Below are 24,004 nucleotides of genomic sequence, written 5' to 3' on the forward strand. Positions count from 1 at the left end.
TTTAAATAAAACGAATTTATTTTTCATTTATTTACAACGTATTAAATAAATGTTAGATAATGTGTTGCGTATCTGAAGCTCAAGAATTCAGCTCAGACTGAAATGAAAACCTAAGACATTCCCATTGCAGTGGTGGCGCTGTCTTAAATAAACCATGAGTCATGAAATGTTTTCTTATCGGTGGAATATAATACATTATAAATAAGATGCGAGTTTTCAGTCTAAAAATAAGTTCTTTTCTGGAACTTTCGAGAACAATACTTTAATAATCTCAAGAAATATTTTTCCGAAAGTTTCCTGCATGGAGGGTCTCAGTTCTTCCCAGAAGCCTTCCCAGTTGTCGTTGAGAGCCTTGTTTGTAGAATCTCCTGGAAAACAAAGAAAAACAATATTCAATTACCCACTTGTAAGACTTTGACATATTAAACGCGATGTGAGAGATCTTCTCATATGGTTATACAGGCCTAGACCTACAGTGTGTTGGAGCTACGCGTAGGTCTCTTTCATCAGGATTTCCTTCTTTTTTGTTTTAACGTTGAATTTCATTATTCGAGTGTCTTTTGGAGATTATTACACTTTTACTACGTTATACTACTTTTGACCAATAAGCAGTGGCGTAGCGTCAATGTAAGCTAAAAAGCTCAGCTTTCCCAGTTAATAATAATTTCATAATAAACCTGCAGTTTATGGAGAAAATTATTTATTAATTTTGATAGAATTTATATTTACGCGTTAAATATTGTGATGCGGCAGCTCAGGATGATTTGTGATGCAGCAGTAAACAAGAAGCCTGCACACACCACCTTCCAAGCAGACTGGTTTCTTCTATGTAATCCACCCCGCCGATTTTCCATCCCTTTCTAACAAAACTGCCCTAGTCGTAAGTCTCGCAAAGAAGCTAGCTTTAACATTTAAAATAAGTAGTTTCCGAGTTATCCCTTTTCGTCAGTTGTGTTCAGTTGAAGTGTTAGTGTGCACTGTGGCTGATATAATAAATAATGAGCGAAATAACAGTTCTTGACACTAGTTTACTTGAATTTTTTAGGACAATTCTATTATCAAGACTGACTTACGAACAAAAGTGTGATTTAAAAAACAAATGACCGACTCCCTTGCTGTCAATGAAGGACACAACCAAAAGACAGACGCATACTTACGTAATGATACTAATATTGTGATTTCTCTAAGTATGACAGGGAGTGAGCTAATGTTATACGTACACGAATCTATTTGTTAAGAGATATGTGTAAACCGTGAAATCATATTTTACTACGTATCATTTGAGGTCATGCCTTATTGGTGTTACTTACGATGTTCCAACCAATCTTCGACTGCTGACTTGAAATTGACTACTATTTATTTTAAGACTATATTTTTGTAATACGTTTTCTCATATTGCATGAAAGACAACTTGAGTTAGCTTCCCCTGCTCAAAATTTCATGCTACGCCACTGATAAAAGGGTACGGAACAACAATGGCTGCTTATCCTACAATTTGTATTACCTCCCTAGCATTTGTTTCTTTGTTTGCCAACATTGTACTTTCAATAATTGCACCTTTTAAAATGATTCATGTTTATTTGATCATCCTAAATTAAAACTTTTCTATCATTTATCTTGTTTATATTATTTTGGTTATGTTATAGCTTCTGTTTTATGAGATTACGGATAGTGACGTATCAGATCGTATTACCTGGGAAAGTTAAAGGAAATTACATTCTACTCTCACTGGAAAAAAAAGGTAACACCTGGATTAGCAATAAGAAAGGTCCATCTTGTGGCCAGTGGACCGAGGCCATTAAAATGAGCACCAATGTCATCGCAGTTAGATCTCTCCCCGGTAGAAGCCTTAGCAGTACCCATTGCAGGAGATGAAATGAGCTTGAAACGTTGCCCCACGTGCTAGGTTTCTGCCCTCAGGGCGAATTACTGCGAATTGACAGACATAACACAGTCCGCTCAATAATTGCTAACAGATTAAGGGAACATGGTGAATACGAAGTATATGAGGAAGTTCAATGGAAGGATCTACACGGCGTGCTGACATCATAATAATTGACCGAGAGAAAAAAATTGTCTCATTCTTGACCCCACTGTGAGGTTCGAAATTAATGAAGATCAACCAAAGCAGGTACATGAAGAGAAACGCGCTATTTACCTTCCACGCTGTGATGATCTCAGTCATAAATATAATATTCAAGATTGGAATGTCATTGGACTTATGTTTGGTGCGCAAGGAACAATTCCCAAATTTACATTGGAGATCCTCAGAAAATTAAAGGTTCCTGATATGACTCTTCAGACAATTGCATCAACCATTTTAAAATCTTCATTAAACATCATCAATCACCATCTCTATTTATGTATATTATTATTTTCAATAAATTTTTATTGTTTTGATAGCTACCAAATCTTGTCGCAGAATATTCTTTTTTAAAATTTCATTATGTATAAGTTTAACATTAATTTACATTTTCTTTTTTGTTCATTTGAATTGATTAGGATGCCGATATTTTAAATCCAAGATTTGGACGGCTATCATTTCGATGATATTCTCGCTCTATATTGATAATTGAAGTGGAATGCATCTGTTTTAATAAAAATGAAACTGAATCAACAAAGCCTTCTTGACTAGTTATCATCCATAGAGTTCGGTGAAGATTATGTAGTTGGCACAACTGATAACAAGAGAAAAGCTTATCATAACACACTAAAGCCATCTAGCGGAATTTTGTATTGATGAGACGGTACAACAATACATTTGAAGACAGTTTAATATTTTATTAAGTCTATTAATATTTTATTGCATTAGAGTGGGCCTACTTTGTTCCTTCTAATCCTTATATACTTTCTCCTAATCGTATAATAGTCAATTAAATCTTACTCGAGTTTCGAATTTCTCTAGATAAATCAAAATCTCTAGTGAGATTACTGTTGAAAAAAACTTATGGGAATATGTACACCTTCCGCTAGTATAAATTTAGTCAAATTCAAAATTTAATTTCTATTACTGTATCTGAATTAATTTTGCGCTCGAATGTGGTATAGTGATTAGAGAAAACTTCTAGATTAATACAAATTTTTAGGATCCAAAATACTTCTATTGTTAAGGGTAATTATATTTTCAAATTGGAGTACAATTTGTGTAGAAAAAATTGGTTTAACTGATATCTTGTGCAATTTTTAATATTTTTATGCCTTCTCCTGTGTTTTATTCATAATGAGAGTGTTAATAAATCCTGATATTATCAAGCGAATATATAATTTTTTTTTCAATTTTTTTGTCGTAAATAGTAAAATGTAATTATTTTTACTTAAAGAAATATTAATAAAAAAACTTTGCTAAAGCAAGGTTTATTCTCCAGTATGGAATACACTTGTTTGCAAAACTTCATGAATTTATCTTTAAAATGCGGAAATTATAAGGAAATACTAAGTACGAAGTACGAAAGTTTCGGGAAATGACAAGTTTTGTCTATGTTTAAATGGCCACGTCAATTGGCAGAGTGTCACCTTTTTAGATCATAAATGAGGAAGTATTAGAAATATTTAAGCATTTTTTCATCATATTACTGCTTACCTAGGACCTTGTTGCCGTTGAACATGTTGTCGAAGTGCACAGTGAGGTTCTTTGGGTTCGAGATCACAAGATCAAAAGACTTCACGTCCCAGTACACGTCACCGTTCTTGGTGATGGCGTCTGCTTTTAGCTTGAAGTTGGTCGTGTACGAATCTGTAATCATACGTCCGAGATGTTAATATTCTTGCAGGTACTGTTACCACTGATTCTGTTACCTTATACTCAGCCCCGCAGGGTCCAAAAAATTTTGCACAACAAACTAATGTAAATCCTAGATATTTAGCGTTCAAACTGTAAAAAGTGGCATGTAACAACAATTTAACATAATATGCTACTTTTAAAGCAGTCATCTACGAAGTACGAAGATTACGAACATTTATTCTCAGCTCGATTTTTTGTTTTCTGAAAATTCTTTCGCTTCTACGAATTTGCCGCCCTGTCTAAGGGCCCTTGTAACACATGCATAAATACGGGCCTGTTTATACTAATTCTACAGGGATTTTACGAAATGACTGATTTTTTATTAAGGGGTTAGGTAGGCCTACTCTTACAGCAGTAAAATTTTGGGAATATTCAACATCTTTTTTGTCCCATTACTGTAACTTGTATAATAATGAAAATTGGTACGTGTAAAATACTGTCTTTCTGCTATACGAAAAAAAAATTCACAATAAAAACATATTTACATTACATTTTTTTCAAAATCCAAATTGTTGGCAGTTCACTGTGCAGTAATGAGGCGTTTCCCTCATATTCCATACAGTTTTCAAATTTTTCATTTCCTCTCTCTTTTATTTTATTGCTGAAACTAATGTTTACAATTTCATGCTCTCTCAACTGCATTCCTTAATAAATAATATATTTTTTTATTTTGTGTTTAAGCAATATGCCGATATTTGGCTATTTTTTAAATGATAGATAGAGAAGTGATTTTGCATCACTTAATAACTGTGACATGCATAGATACACACAAAAAATTTCATCACAGAAGGTTGGATAGTTTTTGAGTTATCAGGGAAACGATTCTTGAAATAGCAATATGCGTTGCAAGAGCGGTATGTTGAAGTTTTCATGTTGGAGGAAAAGTTTGAAAAAGCGAAACGTAGTTGAGCTTTTTTAATTTCCGAGAGTTGAAAGAAAACATACCGCTCGTGTATCGTACATTATTTTGTGCGAAGATCGTTTATTACATACCTGAAAGAGGAATTTAAAATTAGTTGCAATGAAATCTCCATCTTGGTTCCTGTTCAATGACGGCAAATTTGTAAAACAAAAATATCTATCTTCAACATTGTTGCTTTAAAATGTTTTCTGTGTTTACTATACTCCAGCAGGCCGTGATATACGTCTGTCTTTTTTTCCCCCCCAGTCTATAAATGCGAACTTAAACCAAACGGTAAGGTTATGTAATGATTTATTTTTCATTTTAATATTTTAACAATATTATTTGTATAACATATTGCAGTAATAACATCGGCAAGTTTAATTTTGCCGGTCAAGGAGATGTTTAGAAATGGAAAATATCTTTGACATCTAATTCCTTAATGTTACTTGCATCACGAATGCAGTAACTTTAGTGGAGTTTTAGAGTTTACTTAATTTTTTCAAATATTTAAAAACAAAAATTAACAGTGCAATTTAGGTGAAATTGCAGTGGTAAGTTTCCAATTTATAATTATTACTATATTGAACGTCTCTAAAAATAATATGTTAAAAGCCTAAAGCAGTAAAATCAATATGTCACTTAAGCGGTAAGAAGAGGGAAATTGTTATGTGTGTTAGGTTGGGAATACTGAATGTGGAATTTTAGACTTTCCGCGGATTGGCTTTGTGCGGAAACCAAGCAAATACGCACGATCTCGCACAATCGTAATTTAACGGAAAAGAGTGTTAAACATTTTTATGTAGACTATAATTTCTTGAAACCAAAGATCACGTTCTTGTGTTTACAAACTGAGATGGCTCCCGGCATGAGAAATTAAATCTCCAAACTCTTGCTCATCAGCTGGTATGAGAAATATTGTCTAAAATTAACATTTATTGGAGTGGGCGTAGCGCTATCCACTGTCAGGAGGGACTGAGGTTGCAGCATCCTATGTTTTAAATAATAACTAAAAAACTATTGCTGAGAATGACATATTTTTTCAGTAAAATATACTAGAGTAATTTGTGCATTAAATAAAAAACATTTTGAAAAATCGATTATTTTGTAGTCTTAAGCTGTACCTAACCCTTTAATTACCTTTCGTCTCGTTTCTCTTATCTATACTCTAACCACGACGTAAATACCAGATCACTTATCTGTGGCACGCTAAGTATACCTCTTCATAGAACATCTTGTTATTCATCATCTTTTACAATATCCACCTCGCGTCAATGGAATTCCTTGTCACAAAGTATTAGGGGCTGCAAGACAACAAACACCTTTAAGAACAGCTTAAAAGATAACCTTATTAGCATTTCACTCCAATCATACTGACTTAAACTATCACTGACTACATTGTTACTTTTTTCTTTAGACATCATCCTGATTGTGCTGTATTTTAATTGTCTCGTAATAATTTCTTTCTATTATCTAATATTATTTGAAATATATTAACATTCTATGTATTTTAGTTTAATTCTGCTACACAGTTTATTTCAGTGTTTAATTAATAGTTCATAGTATTTTGTTGTTTAATTTGTAAATAACTTTTGTATACATGTAACTCTCATCTAAATCAAATTGTTGGATTCTTTGTAAGTTCATGCATATGTATATACACTTTTTGCTGGTTGAGTGGAAGAGAAGGCCTTACGGCCTTAACTCTGCCAGCTAAAATAAATCATTATTATTATTATTATTATTATTATTATTATTATTATTATTATTATTATTATTATAAATAAAAATATTATGAATTCATACATTTTACCCCACCTCCGAGAAACGGCAAGATTTGATTGATACCTGGGTGAATGAAAAGTATTGTTACTCCACTCTATAACTTTTTAAAAACCACTCGGTTAACCTGAAACATGAAAGAGCACAGTTGAAAATCTGTGTGATAGCTGTGGTTGGTATAATCCCACCGACCTAGTCACACCAAATAAGCGTCTTCCTTTTTATCACAATTTCGCAAAATGAGTCAGATTCTAATCCGTCTTGCCCTCTGTGACGTCAATTTTTCAACCAACGTATGCATGTCACGAAAGCACCATTCAGATGTGTTGACCTGGTTGGCGAGTTGGTATAGCGCTGGCCTTCTATGCCCAAGGTTTCGGGTTCGATCCCGGGCCAGGTCGATGGCATTTAAGTGTGCTTAAATGCGACAGGCTCATGTCAGTAGATTTAATTGCATGTAAAAGAACTCCTGCGGGACAAAATTCCGGCACATCCGGCGACGCTGATATAACCTCTGCAGTTGCGAGCGTCGTTAAATAAAACATATCATTTTAACATCATTCAGATGTTGCCAGCACTGTTATTTTGTCGTCGGCGACCCTATCGGAAGATTTTGCAAGTCGCGCTGAAGAAAACATGATGGCTGTCTGTGAATCCACGCAAACTCAAAATTTGTGTTTGATATTCATTATTAATTTGTTATGATTGCTAGTGACAAAGTTAATAAATACTGTTTAATGAAGAAAAGTGTCTTCTTTAATGTTGTGACAGCGTAGTGTGTAGTTGTGATGTTAAGTCGTGATATCATAGCCGCGGCGTTCCCTAGCTTGACATTTAATGGTATCTGTTTGTTTTCAACATGATTCCCTTTTAGCTTGATTCATTTATTGATACGATAAAAAAAATCATCATCGGTTTCAAATAGGATTAAGATTTTTTGCTGAATTGAGTCATAAAGGGCCGTATTCATAGACATTCTTAGCGCGGGCTTCCGGTGGATGATCAGCGAACTAACGTTTTTCGTATTCATAAACCAGTGTTAGAGATATGATATGATATGATATGTTATGATATGATATGATATGATATGATATGATATGATATGATATGATATGATACGATATGATACGATATATGATATGATATATGATATGATATGATATGATATGATATGATATGATATGATATCATATGATATGATATGATATGATATGATATGATATGATATGATATGATATGATATGATATGATACTGTTTATAAGTATGCATAAGGATGTAATTATTTGACTTATTTGAACTGTTGTATCAGTGAAGCGAGGTGAGTCAGTGAAGTTATGGTTTTACAGTGCAGTGAACAGTTCCGATCAGTGATAATTTATAGCGTCAGTGAAATGTGTTACAGAGTGTCAGTGAAATGTGTGCTAAAGTGTCAGTGAAATGCGTCATAGTGCCACTACAGGGAATGAGATGAGAGTAAAGTGAAAGACTATTGAAACTTATGTAGGACCTATAGATAATTATGTAGGTTGTATTGTAAAATTAGGTATTTTATTTTATGTTTTATTATTATTGTGTTAAATTGTATTGTGTATTATTATTGTATTGTGTGTAAAATTGTATATGTGTTGTAAAATTGTATTGTGTATTGTAAATTTTATTGTGTATTGGTTATAATTTTATTGTGTATTGTTAATATTGTATATACCACTGCCACTGGGTGCTTGCCCACTTGCAGTGTAAATAAATACATACATACATATGATATGGTATGATATGATATGATATGATATGATATGATATGATATGATATGATATGATATGATATGATATGATATGATATGATATGATATGATAAGATAAGATATAATATGATATGATATGATATATGATATATGATATGATATGATATGATATGATATGATATGATATGATATGATATGATATGATATGATATGATAAGATATAATATGATATGATATGATATATGATATGATATGATATGATATGATATGATAAGATAAGATATAATATGATATGATATGATATATGATATGATATATGATATGATATGATATGATATGATATGATATGATATGATATGATATGATATGATATGATAAGATAAGATAAGATATAATATGATATGATATATGATATGATATGATATGATATGATATGATATGATATGATATGATATGATATGATATGATATGATATGATATGATATGATATGATATGATATGATATGATAAGATAAGATATAATATGATATGATATGATATATGATATGATATGATATGATATATTATATGATATGAATTCTGTACAAGTAATCAGTCGATAGCCGGGGCTAGTTTAGTAGCGCGGGCTAGCGAAATGTCTATGCATAGCACTCTTAATGTTTAGATCACATCATTTTCGCTCTCGAATTTCCTTCCTTTTAATTCCTGTTTCAGGTTTGGAAGCACAAAATAATCTGATGCAGCCAAATCTGGTGGATGCCACAACAGTTCCAGCCCTCTCCCACATCCTTGGAATGTCACTTGAGTTGCAAACAGTCTGTTGAAGGATGACTGCTTTGCTGGCTTTCCTTACCTCTTGAGCCTTACCTTACATCTTCTCATTTTCCTTGTTATAGTTTATAAAATTATAGTTCTAAGTAATTATATTTACATTTCTATTGTATTCAAATTGATTAGTAACTTACCTGGGCATTCATTAAGTAATGGACGTATAAAACACTTATTTGAGATAACTTGTTCCCATTAAATTAATTTATTGCTACTGTGAATTAATGTAATATGTTCGGAATATGTATTCTTATGTTAAATTCTATCGTACCTGGTTTCCATGTTTCGACCTTTTATGGGCCATCCTCAGAACTGGTCGTTGTTGGTCTTGGCGCCTCTTGTTTTGTTTCCTGTGAGGGTGTGTTCGTGTGGTGTAATGTAGAGTCAAAGAGTGTATGTGTTCTGAAATTGAGTTGTGTGTTGAGAATTTCATTGGGGTGTGTTTTTGTGTGTCTGTATATTTCACATTGTTCTAGTGTGTTGAGTTTCTGGCTTTTGGGTTGGATGTGCAGTATTTCCATGTCTGTGTTGATGTCTCTGTAGGTGTGGTTAGCATTTGTGATGTGTTCTGCATATGTGGAGGTGTTTTGTAATTTTGTTATGGCTGTGATGTGTTCTTTGTAACGTGTTTGAAATGATCTGCCTGTCTGTCCTATGTAGAAGTTGTTGCAGGTGTTACATTTGAGTTTGTATACATACGCCTGTGTGGTTGTATTTGTTTTTTTTTTGTGTTGTTTGTGTGCTGGGATGTTTTTGTAGAGTGTTAGTTGTTCTGTATGTGATGTTGTAATTTAATTTCTTGAATGAGGTTGAAATTTTGTGTCTACTTTTGTTTTCGTATGTTAGTGTGATGTATTTTTTGTGTTCTTGTTTTTGTGTTGTACACACAAAATTGCAACCTCATTCAAGAAATTAAATTACAACATCACATACAGAACAAATAACACTCTACAAAAACATCCCAGCACACAAACAACACAAACAAACAAATACAACCACACAGGCGTATGTATACAAACTCAAATGTAACACCTGCAACAACTTCTACATAGGACAGACAGGCAGATCATTTCAAACACGTTACAAAGAACACATCACAACCATAACAAAATTACAAAACACCTCCACATATGCAGAACACATCACAAATGCTAACCACACCTACAGAGACATCGACACAGACATGGAAATATTACACATCCAACCAAAAAGCCAGAAACTGAACACACTAGAACAATGTGAAATATACAGACACACAAAAACACACCCCAATGAAATTCTCAACACACAACTCAATTTCAGAACACATACACTCCTTGACTCTACATTACACCACACGAACACACCCTCACAAGAAACAAAACAAGAGGCGCCAAGACCAACAACGACCAGTTCTGAGGATGACCCATAATAGGTCGAAACATGTAGTACGATAGAATTTAACACAAGAAAGTCATATAATGCATATTCCGAAGTGATACATTGTTAAAAGTTTTGTAATCAAGATGTGTAGTATGTTCCTTTTCACACCCTATATAGAACGCACAATGGGCCAAAGAGTGCCCAAAATGTACGGACCCGTCCCAGATATACAGCCCTAGAAGAGCCAAGCCAAGCAACTGCCCGTTGCTGTTACTACTATTACCACCGCTACTTGCCAGACAAGGATTCCCGTCTGATAGCCCTAGTGTAGGGAGGTACTGTACTCACGCAGAGCCATCTTGAACTTCCCGTTGCCCTTGAGAGGCAGCAGGGAGAACTTCCCGTCCAGCTCGTACGTGCCTTCCATGTCGAACACGGGACTCTGCACCTCGAACTCTATCTGGCGGTTCTTGATATCACTCCTGCAACACACAGTTTTCATATATACTAATGAAATGGGAGCAGTGGTGAGATATGACTGATAGCAGGGTTGCCAGATGTCCTGTGTATACGTGATACTTCTCTATTTTTCGTTTTTGTCCTTGTGTCCCGAAGAGTTTGCCGCGACGCCAGTTTGTCCCGTATTACGTGCAGTACTATTCTTCGTTAGAGCCAAAACCAACTGCAAACTCTTTTTTTTAGGGTAGGTTAAGCTAATTTGGGCATAAAAGAGCCCTTTTTAAGTTTAAAGACCCATAGCCTGTTACCATGATAAAAGTTTCGTCAGCTTTTATGTTATCACTGTGACTTTCTTTAATGATGATATTGCATTTCCAAGTATGTTGGCCTCTTGTCATCGTAATAATAACTCTAAGTTTAACTATACCCAATTTAGCCCATTGATGGGGAAATTTGTGTATAATGTGTATATTGAAATAAAATATGCTTTTAAGTCCTTATAAAATCAAATTATCCCAACCATAGATTAGTGTAAGTATCCTAGAATAGAATGCAGAGGTTGGGTAGGCATTTAAAAATTTTAATTTGACCTAACAAGACGGAAAAATTTCAGCCAACACTTAAGTTCTTGATAAGGCTTATTTTGTAAACTTAAAATATCTCCCATTAAAATCAGGGACAGAAAACACTTCGGATATTTATTTTACTTTCACTAATCCATCATTTGAGTACTTGGCATAATCTGAAACGAAAATAGCTTAATTATTTATTGACCTATAATTATCCCCACGTTTATATGTAAATTATAATTAACTAACGAACTATTAATGACGTATTACTACATTTATTAAAAACTGTTCTAAACATGTGTCATGTAGACTGCATGAATTTGATATCTGTATCACAGCTGGTTCTCCAGCAATACTGCTTTGTATATGATGTGTCATATCACACACTGATAAAAACAGTTTTTTTTTACCAGGCAGTGTCAGTATGATAAATACAGATTTGTAACACTTCATGATAGATAATTGTGAAATAGCAAATATATATTAAATTAACATTGTTTGAAGATTAGGTAAAGTTTTATTCAGTAAATTGTAACTTATACCCAAATTACCCTCACTATACCCAAATTACCCCGCCCCCAGTAAAGTAGAAATTGGCTGTGCTGACCGATAGTAACACGTGAGAAAACTCGACCAGACATGTTGTTAGTACTAGTCTGAACGTAGTGCGCTTTAGAAAATGTGATTAAGAATTTTTAATGGTATATGTACGTGAACGACCACAAATATTATCAGAAAATGTAGGCTCAAAATTTATAAAATTTTATAAGGAAATGAACTCACAATTGGACAAAAATTACAAGGTGCCACAACAAGACTTATCAGAACTTAAATATCTGATAAAAGTATAAAAAGATTACTAATAATATTTTTCAAACCAATTTTATCTGCGTAAAAAAAAAATTCTGCAGTTACATCATTTGGTAACCATAACATTTTTATGGTCTCTCTCTGACATCTTTAATATTTTTCCTGCGTGTAATAAACACTTATTTCTGAAAAGTAGACTACTCTCAGACATGTAGAGTTATTTATTTTAATACAATTAATTTTTTATTTGTGCTATAGAAAATATATTAAAATTACATAATCTTTTGTGACCTAATTTTTCTATTTTCAAAGAAATGGGCATTATTGTAGTCTACCTTTCGGATAAATTCGTGTTAAATCAGTGTACAAAATTTCAGAATTTTATCTCTAATGGTTGTGGAGTTATGAAATAATGTGTGCAAATTTTGGAAAATTTAGTTTAAAGTAAAAAGTGAATTCTTAAAAATATTATTAGTAATCTTTTTAATACTTTTATCAGATATTTAAATTCTAATAAGTCTTGTTGTGGTACCTTGTAATTTTTGTCCTATTGTGAGTTCATTTCCTTATAAAATTTTAGAAATTTAGAGCCTGCATTTCCTGATAATAATTGTGGTCGGTCACGTACATATACCCTTAAAAGGTGAATTCATATACAATTTATTGGTAATTAAACCAGTGGCTTTCGCAAAACACGCTCTGAAATGTTTCATATAATTTTTTTTTATCTCCAAAAGGAAGTAAAAGACAAGCGAAATTGTATTGAACTATTTTCTTTTAATCATCTTATAGAATATTAGAATTAGTGACATTACTTATGATTCACCCTGTATATTACTATATTTGTAAATAAATTATTATTAAAATAACACCACTTTCTTAAAAAAATAACCTCACTTTTAACAAATTTAACATCACGTTTAGCCAAAAAAATAACCTCACTTTTTACTGGTCCCTAGTAATCATTAATTAACTCAAATGAATCCCATATTTAAATCTGGCAACCCTGCTGATGGTGAAACCGATACCAACTTGGCAGATGTGGTCATGCCGCCGGTGATTCCTCTAATCGTGGTGTCGGTCATAATCAACTTGAAATTGATAGGCTTGCCAGCTCCTTGCTCGAGGCTGATTTTCTTGACCGACAGCGGGTCTATGGGCAGCATCTGCAACGACGGAATACCTTCAAACAGAACAAAAACTTTAATTAATATGTGGCAGCGACAGAATAAATAAGTCATTGCCTAATTAGGTGCACCATGTCATCATTGTTATGTCTTCAACAACACCATTGTCGTCGTCATCAAATTCGACGTCGTCAGGATTGTTGCCAACATTTTTATCTTTCGTAATACGAATGCTGATAGTTTTCCGGTAATTTAATAACTGAGGTTAACGAATGTTTGTTGCCATGATAATTATTTCGATACCGGAAGTCGAGAAATAATTATCTAATGACAACCATGAGTTTAAAAAACGAAATTAAATTACCTGAGAATACCTATTATCACGAATTGTATTCAGCAAGATAATCTCAATGCGAACAAATGTAATTATGAACAACTAAACATATGAGGTTATAATATTAAGATCCAGAAAAACAGTCGAATCAAAGCAGAGATGACAGGAATAAAAGACTCCTTGGAATAAGAACAAATGAACATTTGAGGTCATAACAACACTTTCTTTTGCACTCTTTTATTGTTATTTATTTATAATTTTGAACATGTTTCATTTTATTGTAAACCATTTTCACTTATAATAATTAATTGTGCGATTAGGCTATTGTAATTAATTATTATTGTTGCATGTTGAAATTGCGAGTCTGACGTAATCGTCTGATTGCTGATACATCGAAACAGAGACGAAACTAATAAAACGAACGTAGGAGGAAGAACTAACACTAATTAATTCTGAGCAGCATGCTTTGAACTAACAGCACAGTGTAGTATATACAGTCACGAAGCTCAATACGTAGTAGATATGCATCCATAGATAGTTGCTAATCACTAGGATCGCTACTATCGCCTCATTACAGACAATGCGAAATAGTAACTGCACAGTCTATTGTTCCTAGTACCCTCATAAACTCAAGCTTCGTGACTGTATATATACTAGACAGTGCTATCAGTGTAACTGAATTCTCATTGGTCAGTTAAGCCTCAGTGAGCTCGTTCGTTGGCTGAGGAACGTTCGCGTGGGATTACAATAATCCTTTTTCTTCATTCACAATTCAACTTTTTTCCGGAAAATTTTGGTGATATTAGTGATGAACAAGGGAAATTGTTTCAGTAAACATTTCTGTGACGGAGAAGAAGTACCAAGGTTGTAAGGATCGTGTAATGATTGGAGATTATTGTTAGTTTCTTGTGAAGGGGGGAAAGCAGAAGTACAAGAGAAAAATCACATGCCAACAAACACTTTTAAGTTACAAGTTGCAGTCACGTAGCCTATGTTCTCTTCAAATGTGGTTTAATATTATGGCATGAATATAAAACTACACTTGTGAATTAATCTTAACAGATGAAACGTGAATATACCATTTTATCATAATTTAACATATTTTATCAACAACCGCTCATATTATGTCAATTTCTATTTACTTAAGATTTTAAACGTACTTATATAAGATTTTTAACGTACTTATATATTTTAAACCCGACGTAATAGTTGAGTTCTAAAATCAGCGCTATTATTTCTTAAAAAAAACAGCTTTTTATCGCAATATATGAAAAAAAAGTTTTTTTTGTTGACTAACGTAATCATAGACAAAAGCTTAGCTTTCACATTTGTGTATATAACAAAAAAGAAGTCAACAATTAATCAAAATCAACCTTCAATATTGAAAGTCTTGAACCAAAATTTAATTTCACAACCCTTTGTAATGATTTTACCTTACTTCGTAGTCTTATTATTTAAACAAAATTTCCCTTTCACGTAATGTATTCCTATAATTGGCATTAAAATAAAATAGATGCATAGTTCTACTTCTACTGGAAATACAAACAGTACTCACCGTTTTTCATGAACTTGACGGCGTTGTGAATGGCAGGAGCGAGGCAATCTTTCAGGTCAGAATCACTGCGCTTGCACTGAGGAAATTTGGGAGCTGCGAAGAAAATAACACGCGTATGAGACTTTTTATTCCAGGTTACCATAGCAACCTTAACCTTGTTTACAGTTTCAGTTGTTTATCAAATTCATTACAGATAACATTCATAATAATGTGGAAGTGGTAGTGGTGGTGATGGTCATGATGATCAAGACGAAGAAATAATGGAGTAATAATTGAAGGAATGGGTAGACACATACTAATAAGGGAAGTATCCGGTTTCGAAACCTGAAATTCTGTTGAAAATTTGCATACCAGTTGACGGGAAGTCGCTCTTAACAATGGTAATAATCAATTTAAAATCATGTATTAAAGTTTCTCTTAAGTAATCTCGGTTTATTATCATTATCTGTTTATTGACTTTGCTAAAGCATATGATTCAATACATCGAGAAAGTCTATGGAATATAATGGTATAATTTGAAATATCTTTGGAATTAATCAGATTATGCAAGATATGTAGGCCTATGGAAGATACGTAAGCAAAGTAATAACAAATGGAATTTATTTATTTATTTATTTATTTATTTATTTATTTATTTATTTATTTATTTATTTATTTATTTATTTATTTATTTATTTATTTATTTATTTATTATTTATTTATTTTATTGGTAGTAAGTTTGAAATGAATACAAGTTAACAAATACAATGAAAGATAAACTGGCCCACTCCTGAATGAGTAAGACTCGTGCTCCGGAGGGGATTTCAATACAGACAAAAATAAAATTAAAATTGAGAGTGAATACAGAAGAATTCGTAAAGACGCTCTCTCGCCAATCTTATTTAATAAAACATTAGAGAAGATAATACGACAGTTAAGGGTCATTCACAATGAAAATTAAACATAACTTAATCGTTAACTTAAGAATATAAACGTTACGGTAAAATCAAGATCATTCATGATGGGAACATAAACATAACAGCAAACATACTTGGTAACCATGGAAACATAACAACGACGCCATTTCCTCATATTCTGTCGTATACTTCAGCGCTCCACGATTGTGTTCTGTTTGCAAATCACGTAAGCATAAGCATGAAAGTTTGGAGTTTGCAAACTTTCATGTTAACGTCTTACGGTAATGTTTATGTCAGTGTTTATGTGAATCATTGTGAATGATCCCATTTGGTAGCCTGGGCGCAAACTTGTGTTTATGTTACGGTTATGTTTAATTGTCATTGTGAATGGGCCTTTAGACTTAATACCAGCTGGAATAACTTGGGTGGACAACATAAAATGTTTGCATATGCTGATGATTTAATAGGAAGAAATGAGCTTGACATAAGACAGCTATTTATTGAATTCATGAAAAAGCACCAAACATTGAATTAAATATTAACGAGAGTATAACAAAATATATGGTATTCACTGAAAAAAAAGTATCCCAAATAGTCTTAAAATCCAAAATTATACTTTTGAAACAGTCAATCAGTTCAAATATCTTGTTGTTTTGATAGACAATTCTAATGACAGAAAACATGAAATACTTAACAGACTACATAATGCAAACAAAACTTTTTATGCTGTTCACAAATTATTATCTTCCCATTTTTAACTAGAAATTAATAAATCATTTTGTACAAAACACTAATCTAACCTGTACTATTATATGGATCGGAAACACGGAGCTTAACTAAATAGTAAAAACACAAATTAATGGTGTTTGAAAAGAAAGTGTTGAGGAAAATGTTTCAATTTTTGACCCACTTGAAAACAATGTAATGATATTCACAAACTTTATAATCAACTGTCAATTTTAGATGTAATAGGGACCAGAAGATTAAATTGGACAGAACATGTTATACATGTGGATGACTACAGCAGTGCAAAACGAATATATGTATATATAATGTTATTTTACGACGCTTTATCAACATCTTAGGTTATTTAGCATCTGAATGAGACAAAGGTGATAATGCCGGTGAAATGAGTCCGGAGTCCAGCACCGAAAGTTACCCAGCATTTCCTCGTATTGGGTTGAGGGAAAACCCCGGAAAAAACCTCAACCAAGTAACTTGCCCCAACCGGGAATCGAACCCGGACCACCTGGTTTCGCGGCCAGACGCGCTAACCGTTACTCCACATATATATATATTTTCATTTATTTTATTGGTTTATTTTACGACGCTGTATCAACATCTAGGTTATTTAGCGTCTGAATGAAATGAAGGTGATAATGCCGGTGGAATGAGTCCGGGGTCCAGCACCGAAAGTTACCCAGCATTTGCTCGTATTGGGTTGAGGGAAAACCCCGGAAAAAACCTCAACCAGGTAACTTGCCCCTACCGGGATTCGAACCCGGGCCACCTGGTTTCGCGCTGACCGTTACTCCACAGGTGTGGACTAATATATATATATCGAAAAATCGAAAGAGAATTGGGAGGACAAATTTAAAAGGTACGCAAAACACGTCCTTGCAAGGGGTTGGGGGCTGTACAAAACGAAGTATGTGAGCCCCAAGCCTGTTGGCCACTAGTCTCACTCCGGGTTACGCTGCTCCACTGAAGGAGCTCTAGAAAATTTTGAAGGGGAAGCCGAAATTGGACGTAACGTCTTAGGTACCACATACGCGAGGGGACTGAGATTTGATCAAGTGATCACGGAAAAGGGGCGAGGAGGTATATATATATATATATATATATATATATATATACACCTTTAACAACGCAAGGCCATTGGGAAGACCTCGAAGTAGATGGAAAGATGAAATTGAGAAGGAATGCATGGAAATGAGAATTACCAACCGGGAGGAACTAGCAAAAGACAGAACAGAGTTGGAAGCATTTTGTGAAATAGACATGAAGTCGACATGCTCTATAATGTCCTTTGAGTGATTGATTTATTGATTGATTGATCTCGGGTTTTTAAGTCTGATGTTTTGTAAGATTTTAATGAGTTTCCTTAGTTTAGCAATGGAATTCACAGGACGCTATGGTTATTATTGTGTATTGTAGACACGTGGCAGTGGTCAACTGAAAGGAGTTGTGCAATAAGAGGCCTACTAACAAAAACCTGTTTTCTAGATTGACTATTAAAGTAGGCCTACGTGTAAATCTGGTTATTTATTTCTTAAGTACTTTATGCAAGAAGTATTGTAAAACACATTAAAAAATTACAAAAATAGAACTAATAAATAAAAAGGCTAACCGGTTTTTAATAAAAGACCCGCAGTTGCTTTAATATTGCAAAGCAAAACAAAAAATTAATTTTATGCATTAAACGAATGTTGTTTATACATGGCAGATATCGCTTTCTTGATTTCTTCTGAGTTAAATTATCTAGTCAACAACAAATTTATGCAAATGCAAGGTAGGGTAATGTTCATTTTTGAACGATCGTCTTTTTTTTTTTGCTTTATTTAATGTGCTAGTCCAAGCTGAGACAACTCAACAGTTTTGGTACGAATTTCTTCCCTCTGGCACAGCTTATTATTTTAATCACTGTGTGCTCCGGCCCGATTTCCTTCAACTTCTTTTAGCCTCTAACGCAAGGAAATATTGATTATCCCTCTTCGGTCGGGAGGCACTGCTGGTAAACCACTTAAGTTTACATGAAAGAACTGACATGCAAACTTCCATTAATATCCGACGTGAATGCTGAAATTTGGTACTTTTTTTTTTCGTTGTTGGTAACTCGGTTGTGCTAACAGATGGAGTTACTTGTCAACAATGTGACGCTGAAACGTGTATTCAGGTTCCTGCCCAGCGACAGTCCTGATGTATTTTTATATTGTGATGATTGGTTAATTAATATTAACCCGGCACACTCACAATCATACAAATTTCCAGACTCTACTGCGTGTTCAGTTCAAAATGTGTCATGGCTCGCTGTATGTCGTCATGTGGCTATCCGATGAGCCTAGAGAATTCAATCTTCCTGCACTTTCGCAAAGGCATATTACCTAAATGCGAGAGAAGTTGCCTAGCAAGTACGGCGTTCATTCTGAAGATTACTTACCGATACGTACGGTAACGCCAGTAGTGGCAAGAATGTGAACTGTTTGGAAACACGTACTGAAGTGAGTTTTTTTTCTTACTGTCGGGATATGGGGAGAGGGTTAAGACGATTACTTACGTATTTGTTGACATTACCTTGGACGGTCAACATGGACACGGAGCATTTTGATTTGTGTTGTGGAATGTTGCCGTACGCAATCGATGATAACAAATACCCTGCGTACGACTTGTCCGCGAAAAACACAGTTCGAAAGAGGTTATGGTAGCACACAGACTTTACAGACCGCCATCTGTCACATAAAAGCTGAAACTCGCTTCAAATCGCTGACTCACAACAGTGACGTCACGACACACTTTGAAATGAACACCCAGTAGACACCCAGGGAATTCTTCTTCTTCAAGAAAAATTCACCGAGCGCCGAGCCCGGGAATCGAACCCGGGACCTCCGGATCTGGAAGCCAGCATGCTGACCAACAGACCGCGGAGGCAGCCGGTACTTTTCTTGATTAGGAAACTTAATTCACATCCGCATTGAAGAAAATAATTAAAATATGTCTTCATAAACCTATTGATTTTCCATCTCAAAATTTGTTTCTAGACCTTAATGTACTTAACGTAAGACAAATTTATTATATTGTATTAATGAAATTCATACATAAAAATCGAAATAATTTTGAATTGTACTCTCATACTTATGAAACAAAAGGTATGAATTCTTTAAGATTGTTTGAACCAAAATGCAACACTGTTACAGTATTTAGTCATAGCAGTAATTTAGGCCCAAGAATATATAACAAATTTATTTTTAAATATCCTAATCTTGTCAATTCTAATAGTTCTAGTATTAAATTTAAAAAGTTATGTATGGATTTTATAAAAATTGAAAAATTGTAAATTTAAATTTATATACTATAATTACATAGCAGACATAAGACAAATTGTATTGTCTAATTATTAATTTCAATTCAGGAATCCGCCCCTGAACACGAGTTCTACTCTTTCAGGGGCGAGCTAAACTTTTTCTGTATATATTATATTTTATGTTACATTTATTAGCAAAATAATACATACATACATACATACATACATACATACATACATACATACATACATACATACATACATACATACATACATACATACATACATACAAATGGCTTTTAAGGAACCGGAAGGTTCATTGCCGCCCTCACATAAGCCCGCCATCGGTCCCTATCCTGTGCAAGATTAATCCAATCTCTATCATCATATCCCACCTCCCTCAAATCCATTTTAATATTATCCTCCCATCTACGTCTCGGCCTCCCTAAAGGTCTTTTTCCCTCCGGTCTCCCAACTAACACTCTATATGCATTTCTGGATTCGCCCATACGTGCTACATGCCCTGCCCATCTCAAACGTCTGATTTAATGTTCCTAATTATGTCAGGTGAAGAATAAAATGCGTGCAGTTCTGCGTTGTGTAACTGTCTCCATTCTCCTGTAATTTCATCCCGCTTAGCCCCAAATATTTTCCTAAGCACCTTATTCTCAAACACCCTTAACCTATGTTCCTCTCTCAGAGTGAGAGTCCAAGTTTCACAACCATACAGAAGAACCGGTAATATAACTGTTTTATAAATTCTAACTTTCAGGTTTTTGCACAGCAGACTGGATGATAAAAGCTTCTCAACCGAATAATAACACGCATTTCCCATATTTAATCTGCGTTTAATTTCCTCCCGAGTGTCATTTATATTTGTTACTGTTGCTCCAAGATATTTGAATTTTTCCACCTCTTCGAAGGATAAATCTCATTAGCAAAATAATAAATAAATAAACAAAATAAATAAATATGTAGATAATAAATCTAAATACAAAAAAAAAGAGGAAACTTTTCCGGGTGAATTCCCGAGCCCCTTTAGTGAGATACTGCCCGTAGACTGGAGTGTGAGTGAGCTATAACAACATATTGTTTCAGTTACCCTCATTATAGTGTGCAATAAAAATCCTGGCGAATTTACACAGATATTGCGCTGGGCTGCAAGTATAAGAGACCGATTTTACCAAACTTACTTAACTTTAAATTTTTACTTAGTCTTTTTAAATGCCACTTAAAGGAACAATGCATTTCACCAACACAAATTGGGCTTTAAGCTTTCATTAAATTGAAAAATTTAACCTAATTGGTCAAAATTTGGTCATTTAAATTATTAATCCTGCATTAACGACAATAATTTCCATCATGGCGAGAGGAAAGAGGTGGACTCGATATACGAAAATGATAATTTATTACCAAGACGGGCGAGGATAATTTCCGAAAGACAAGATGCAATAAAACAAAATAGATTTGTTGATGTGATATTAAAAATTCTTTCTTCTGTTTTCCTCGTGTTCTTTCTGTTTATATCTGACATTGGTCTAAGAAAGGTGTGAAGGATTTAGTTCACATGTGGTAGCAAGATCTCCAATTATAGGTGGAAAGTCATTGAACTCTTTGCTGAAAATTATAGGAAAATAGTATAGAACAGTTTAGAAGACTTCAAAGTTCCGTGAATTTATTATATATTTATTGTGTGTTCAAATTTCAATGCAATATGTAAAACATAGGATCTAGATTTCTGCATTTCTTAAATGGAATGCAAACATTTTCTTATTAATATTCTGAAGGTAGTTGATTTTATATAATATTGCTATTTGTTACTCTGTAATTTGCCAACTATAGCTACATTTTACATTTTTGACTATGATATCTATACTTAACTATTTTTCATTTATTTTATTTTGTATTTTTCATTTCTATCTATATTTGTGTCTTTTATTTAGGTAGTATCTATTTGTCTGTTTTTTCTCTCATTTTCCATTTTAATTTGTATTTACACTTGTATCTTGGATTTGTATCTGTTTCATTTCTTTTTTCATGTTATAGTATATGCAATTCTATGTTTTTTAAACGAATATCTGTACTGTCTATTGTAATTGGGGCCTTGCCCTGTTATATAAATAAATAAATAAATAAATAAATATTAATTTATTACTAAGTCTATTATTATTATTACTTTATTATTATTATTATTATTATTATTATTATTATTATTATTATTATTATTATTATTACTATTACTATTATTATTATTATTATTATTATTATTATTATTATTATTATTATTAATGTAAAATATTCACGATATAAAACGATACACTATCGTTATTCAACGTTTCTGACTTGAATGTTCTGGCACTACTCAAAGTGGCTTCAGCCACCACTGCTCACTACAAAGGTCAATTCCTGCATTGGCAGTGCACATGACCTTCGGAATTACGACTCTACTATGATTCAGAAGGCCGTGTTGACTTAATTTAGAATTAAGTTAACTGACTTTATTTTAATCGTGTATTAGTTTGGTGAAATGCAAACGAATTAAATATGATTTAACTTTATCATCAGCTGCTGAGGAAACGATGCACAACATGCTTGTTTTTTTATTGGGTTATTTTACGACGCTGTATCAACATCTAGGTTATTTAGCGTCTGAATGAAATGGTGATAATGCCGGTGAAATGAGTCCGGGGTCCAGCACCGAAAGTTACCCAGCATTTGCTCGTATTGGGTTGAGCGAAAACCCCGAAAAAAAAACTCAGCCAGGTAACTTGCCCCGACCGGGATTCGAACCCGGGCCACCTGGTTTCGCGGCCAGACGCGCTGATCGAACGTGCTTGTTAAGGGGAGAGGATGGAGTTTTTTTGGCGAAAAATGAGTAAATTAAAAGAAATTCTTTAAAATGCTCTGTGATATGTGTGGAATGCATAGCATATTATTAATCACTCGACCACTTTTATTGGTGTTTCCGGTAAATTGAATTTTCAGATTTTTTTTTCTTTAAAATGCTCTTTGATATATGTGTGGAATGCATTGCATAACATTTCATGGGTATTTGTCCCTTATCTGATGTTGAGACGCCATTTTTAAACTTCCTGCGCTATGGATTTTCAAATCACTCGCTTCCTTTTATTGGTTTACGGTAACTTCATTTTTTTGCTACATTGTCAGACAAAAATGGATATAATTTCTGAACTATTAAAGATACATGCATTAAATTTAAAACACACATTCTTTAGACTATTATGAAACTTTTCTCTGTAACAGAATTTTGTTAATTGATTTCATTTTAAAAATACGTCCGTTTGTTTGCAAGAAAGGAATTCACAAAATTGTTATTAAATTTTAATTGTTTATTTTACAAACGTAGGGACTAATATCACAATTCTGTTTCAGACAGTTTGTGAAGCATGCTTTTGTAAGTACATTTCAAAAAACGGGATGAATCTACTTTTAAAAATGGTTTAGATATATCGATTTTAATAAAATCCTGAATTGGGTATATTTTTTCAAATCTGGGCCTCCTAATATATATATATTTTTTTCAAAATATTTATGTTTGGTTGAGTTTCTACAGGTATGAGCATACAAAAAATTAATATTTTACTCCAAATAGGAAAAAAGTTAAAAAAAAAATACCGTCCTCTCCCCTTAAGAAGTTAAGTGGCACCTCATAAGGCCGATTACAACCTCAGTCGTTTCCGTCATAAAGCGTTTATACTCACGTAGTTTGTTAGAGGCACTGGAGCATAAAACGAACGACAGGACAAGTAAAAGTGCCCCGGCAACATTCTTCCTCGTAATCTTGCCCATGGCTCCTTGACTATCGGATCACTATT

At 33.5% G+C, this 24,004-nt stretch overlaps 1 protein-coding gene across 1 annotated transcript; it reads right to left on the bottom strand.

Moving 5' to 3' along the window:
- Positions 1-24,004, bottom strand: LOC138714641 (protein takeout-like). The gene is made up of 6 exons (XM_069846690.1): positions 23,891-24,004; positions 15,252-15,344; positions 13,268-13,418; positions 10,746-10,879; positions 3,581-3,733; positions 1-368 (listed from the first exon to the last, which is right to left on the bottom strand). Exons 1-6 carry the CDS (start codon positions 23,976-23,978, stop codon positions 217-219), a joined length of 771 nt encoding a protein of 256 aa, XP_069702791.1. The 5' UTR covers positions 23,979-24,004; the 3' UTR covers positions 1-216.

Source organism: Periplaneta americana, chromosome 15 (genome assembly GCF_040183065.1).
Source record: "Periplaneta americana isolate PAMFEO1 chromosome 15, P.americana_PAMFEO1_priV1, whole genome shotgun sequence".
NCBI classification, from domain to species: Eukaryota; Metazoa; Arthropoda; class Insecta; order Blattodea; family Blattidae; genus Periplaneta; species Periplaneta americana.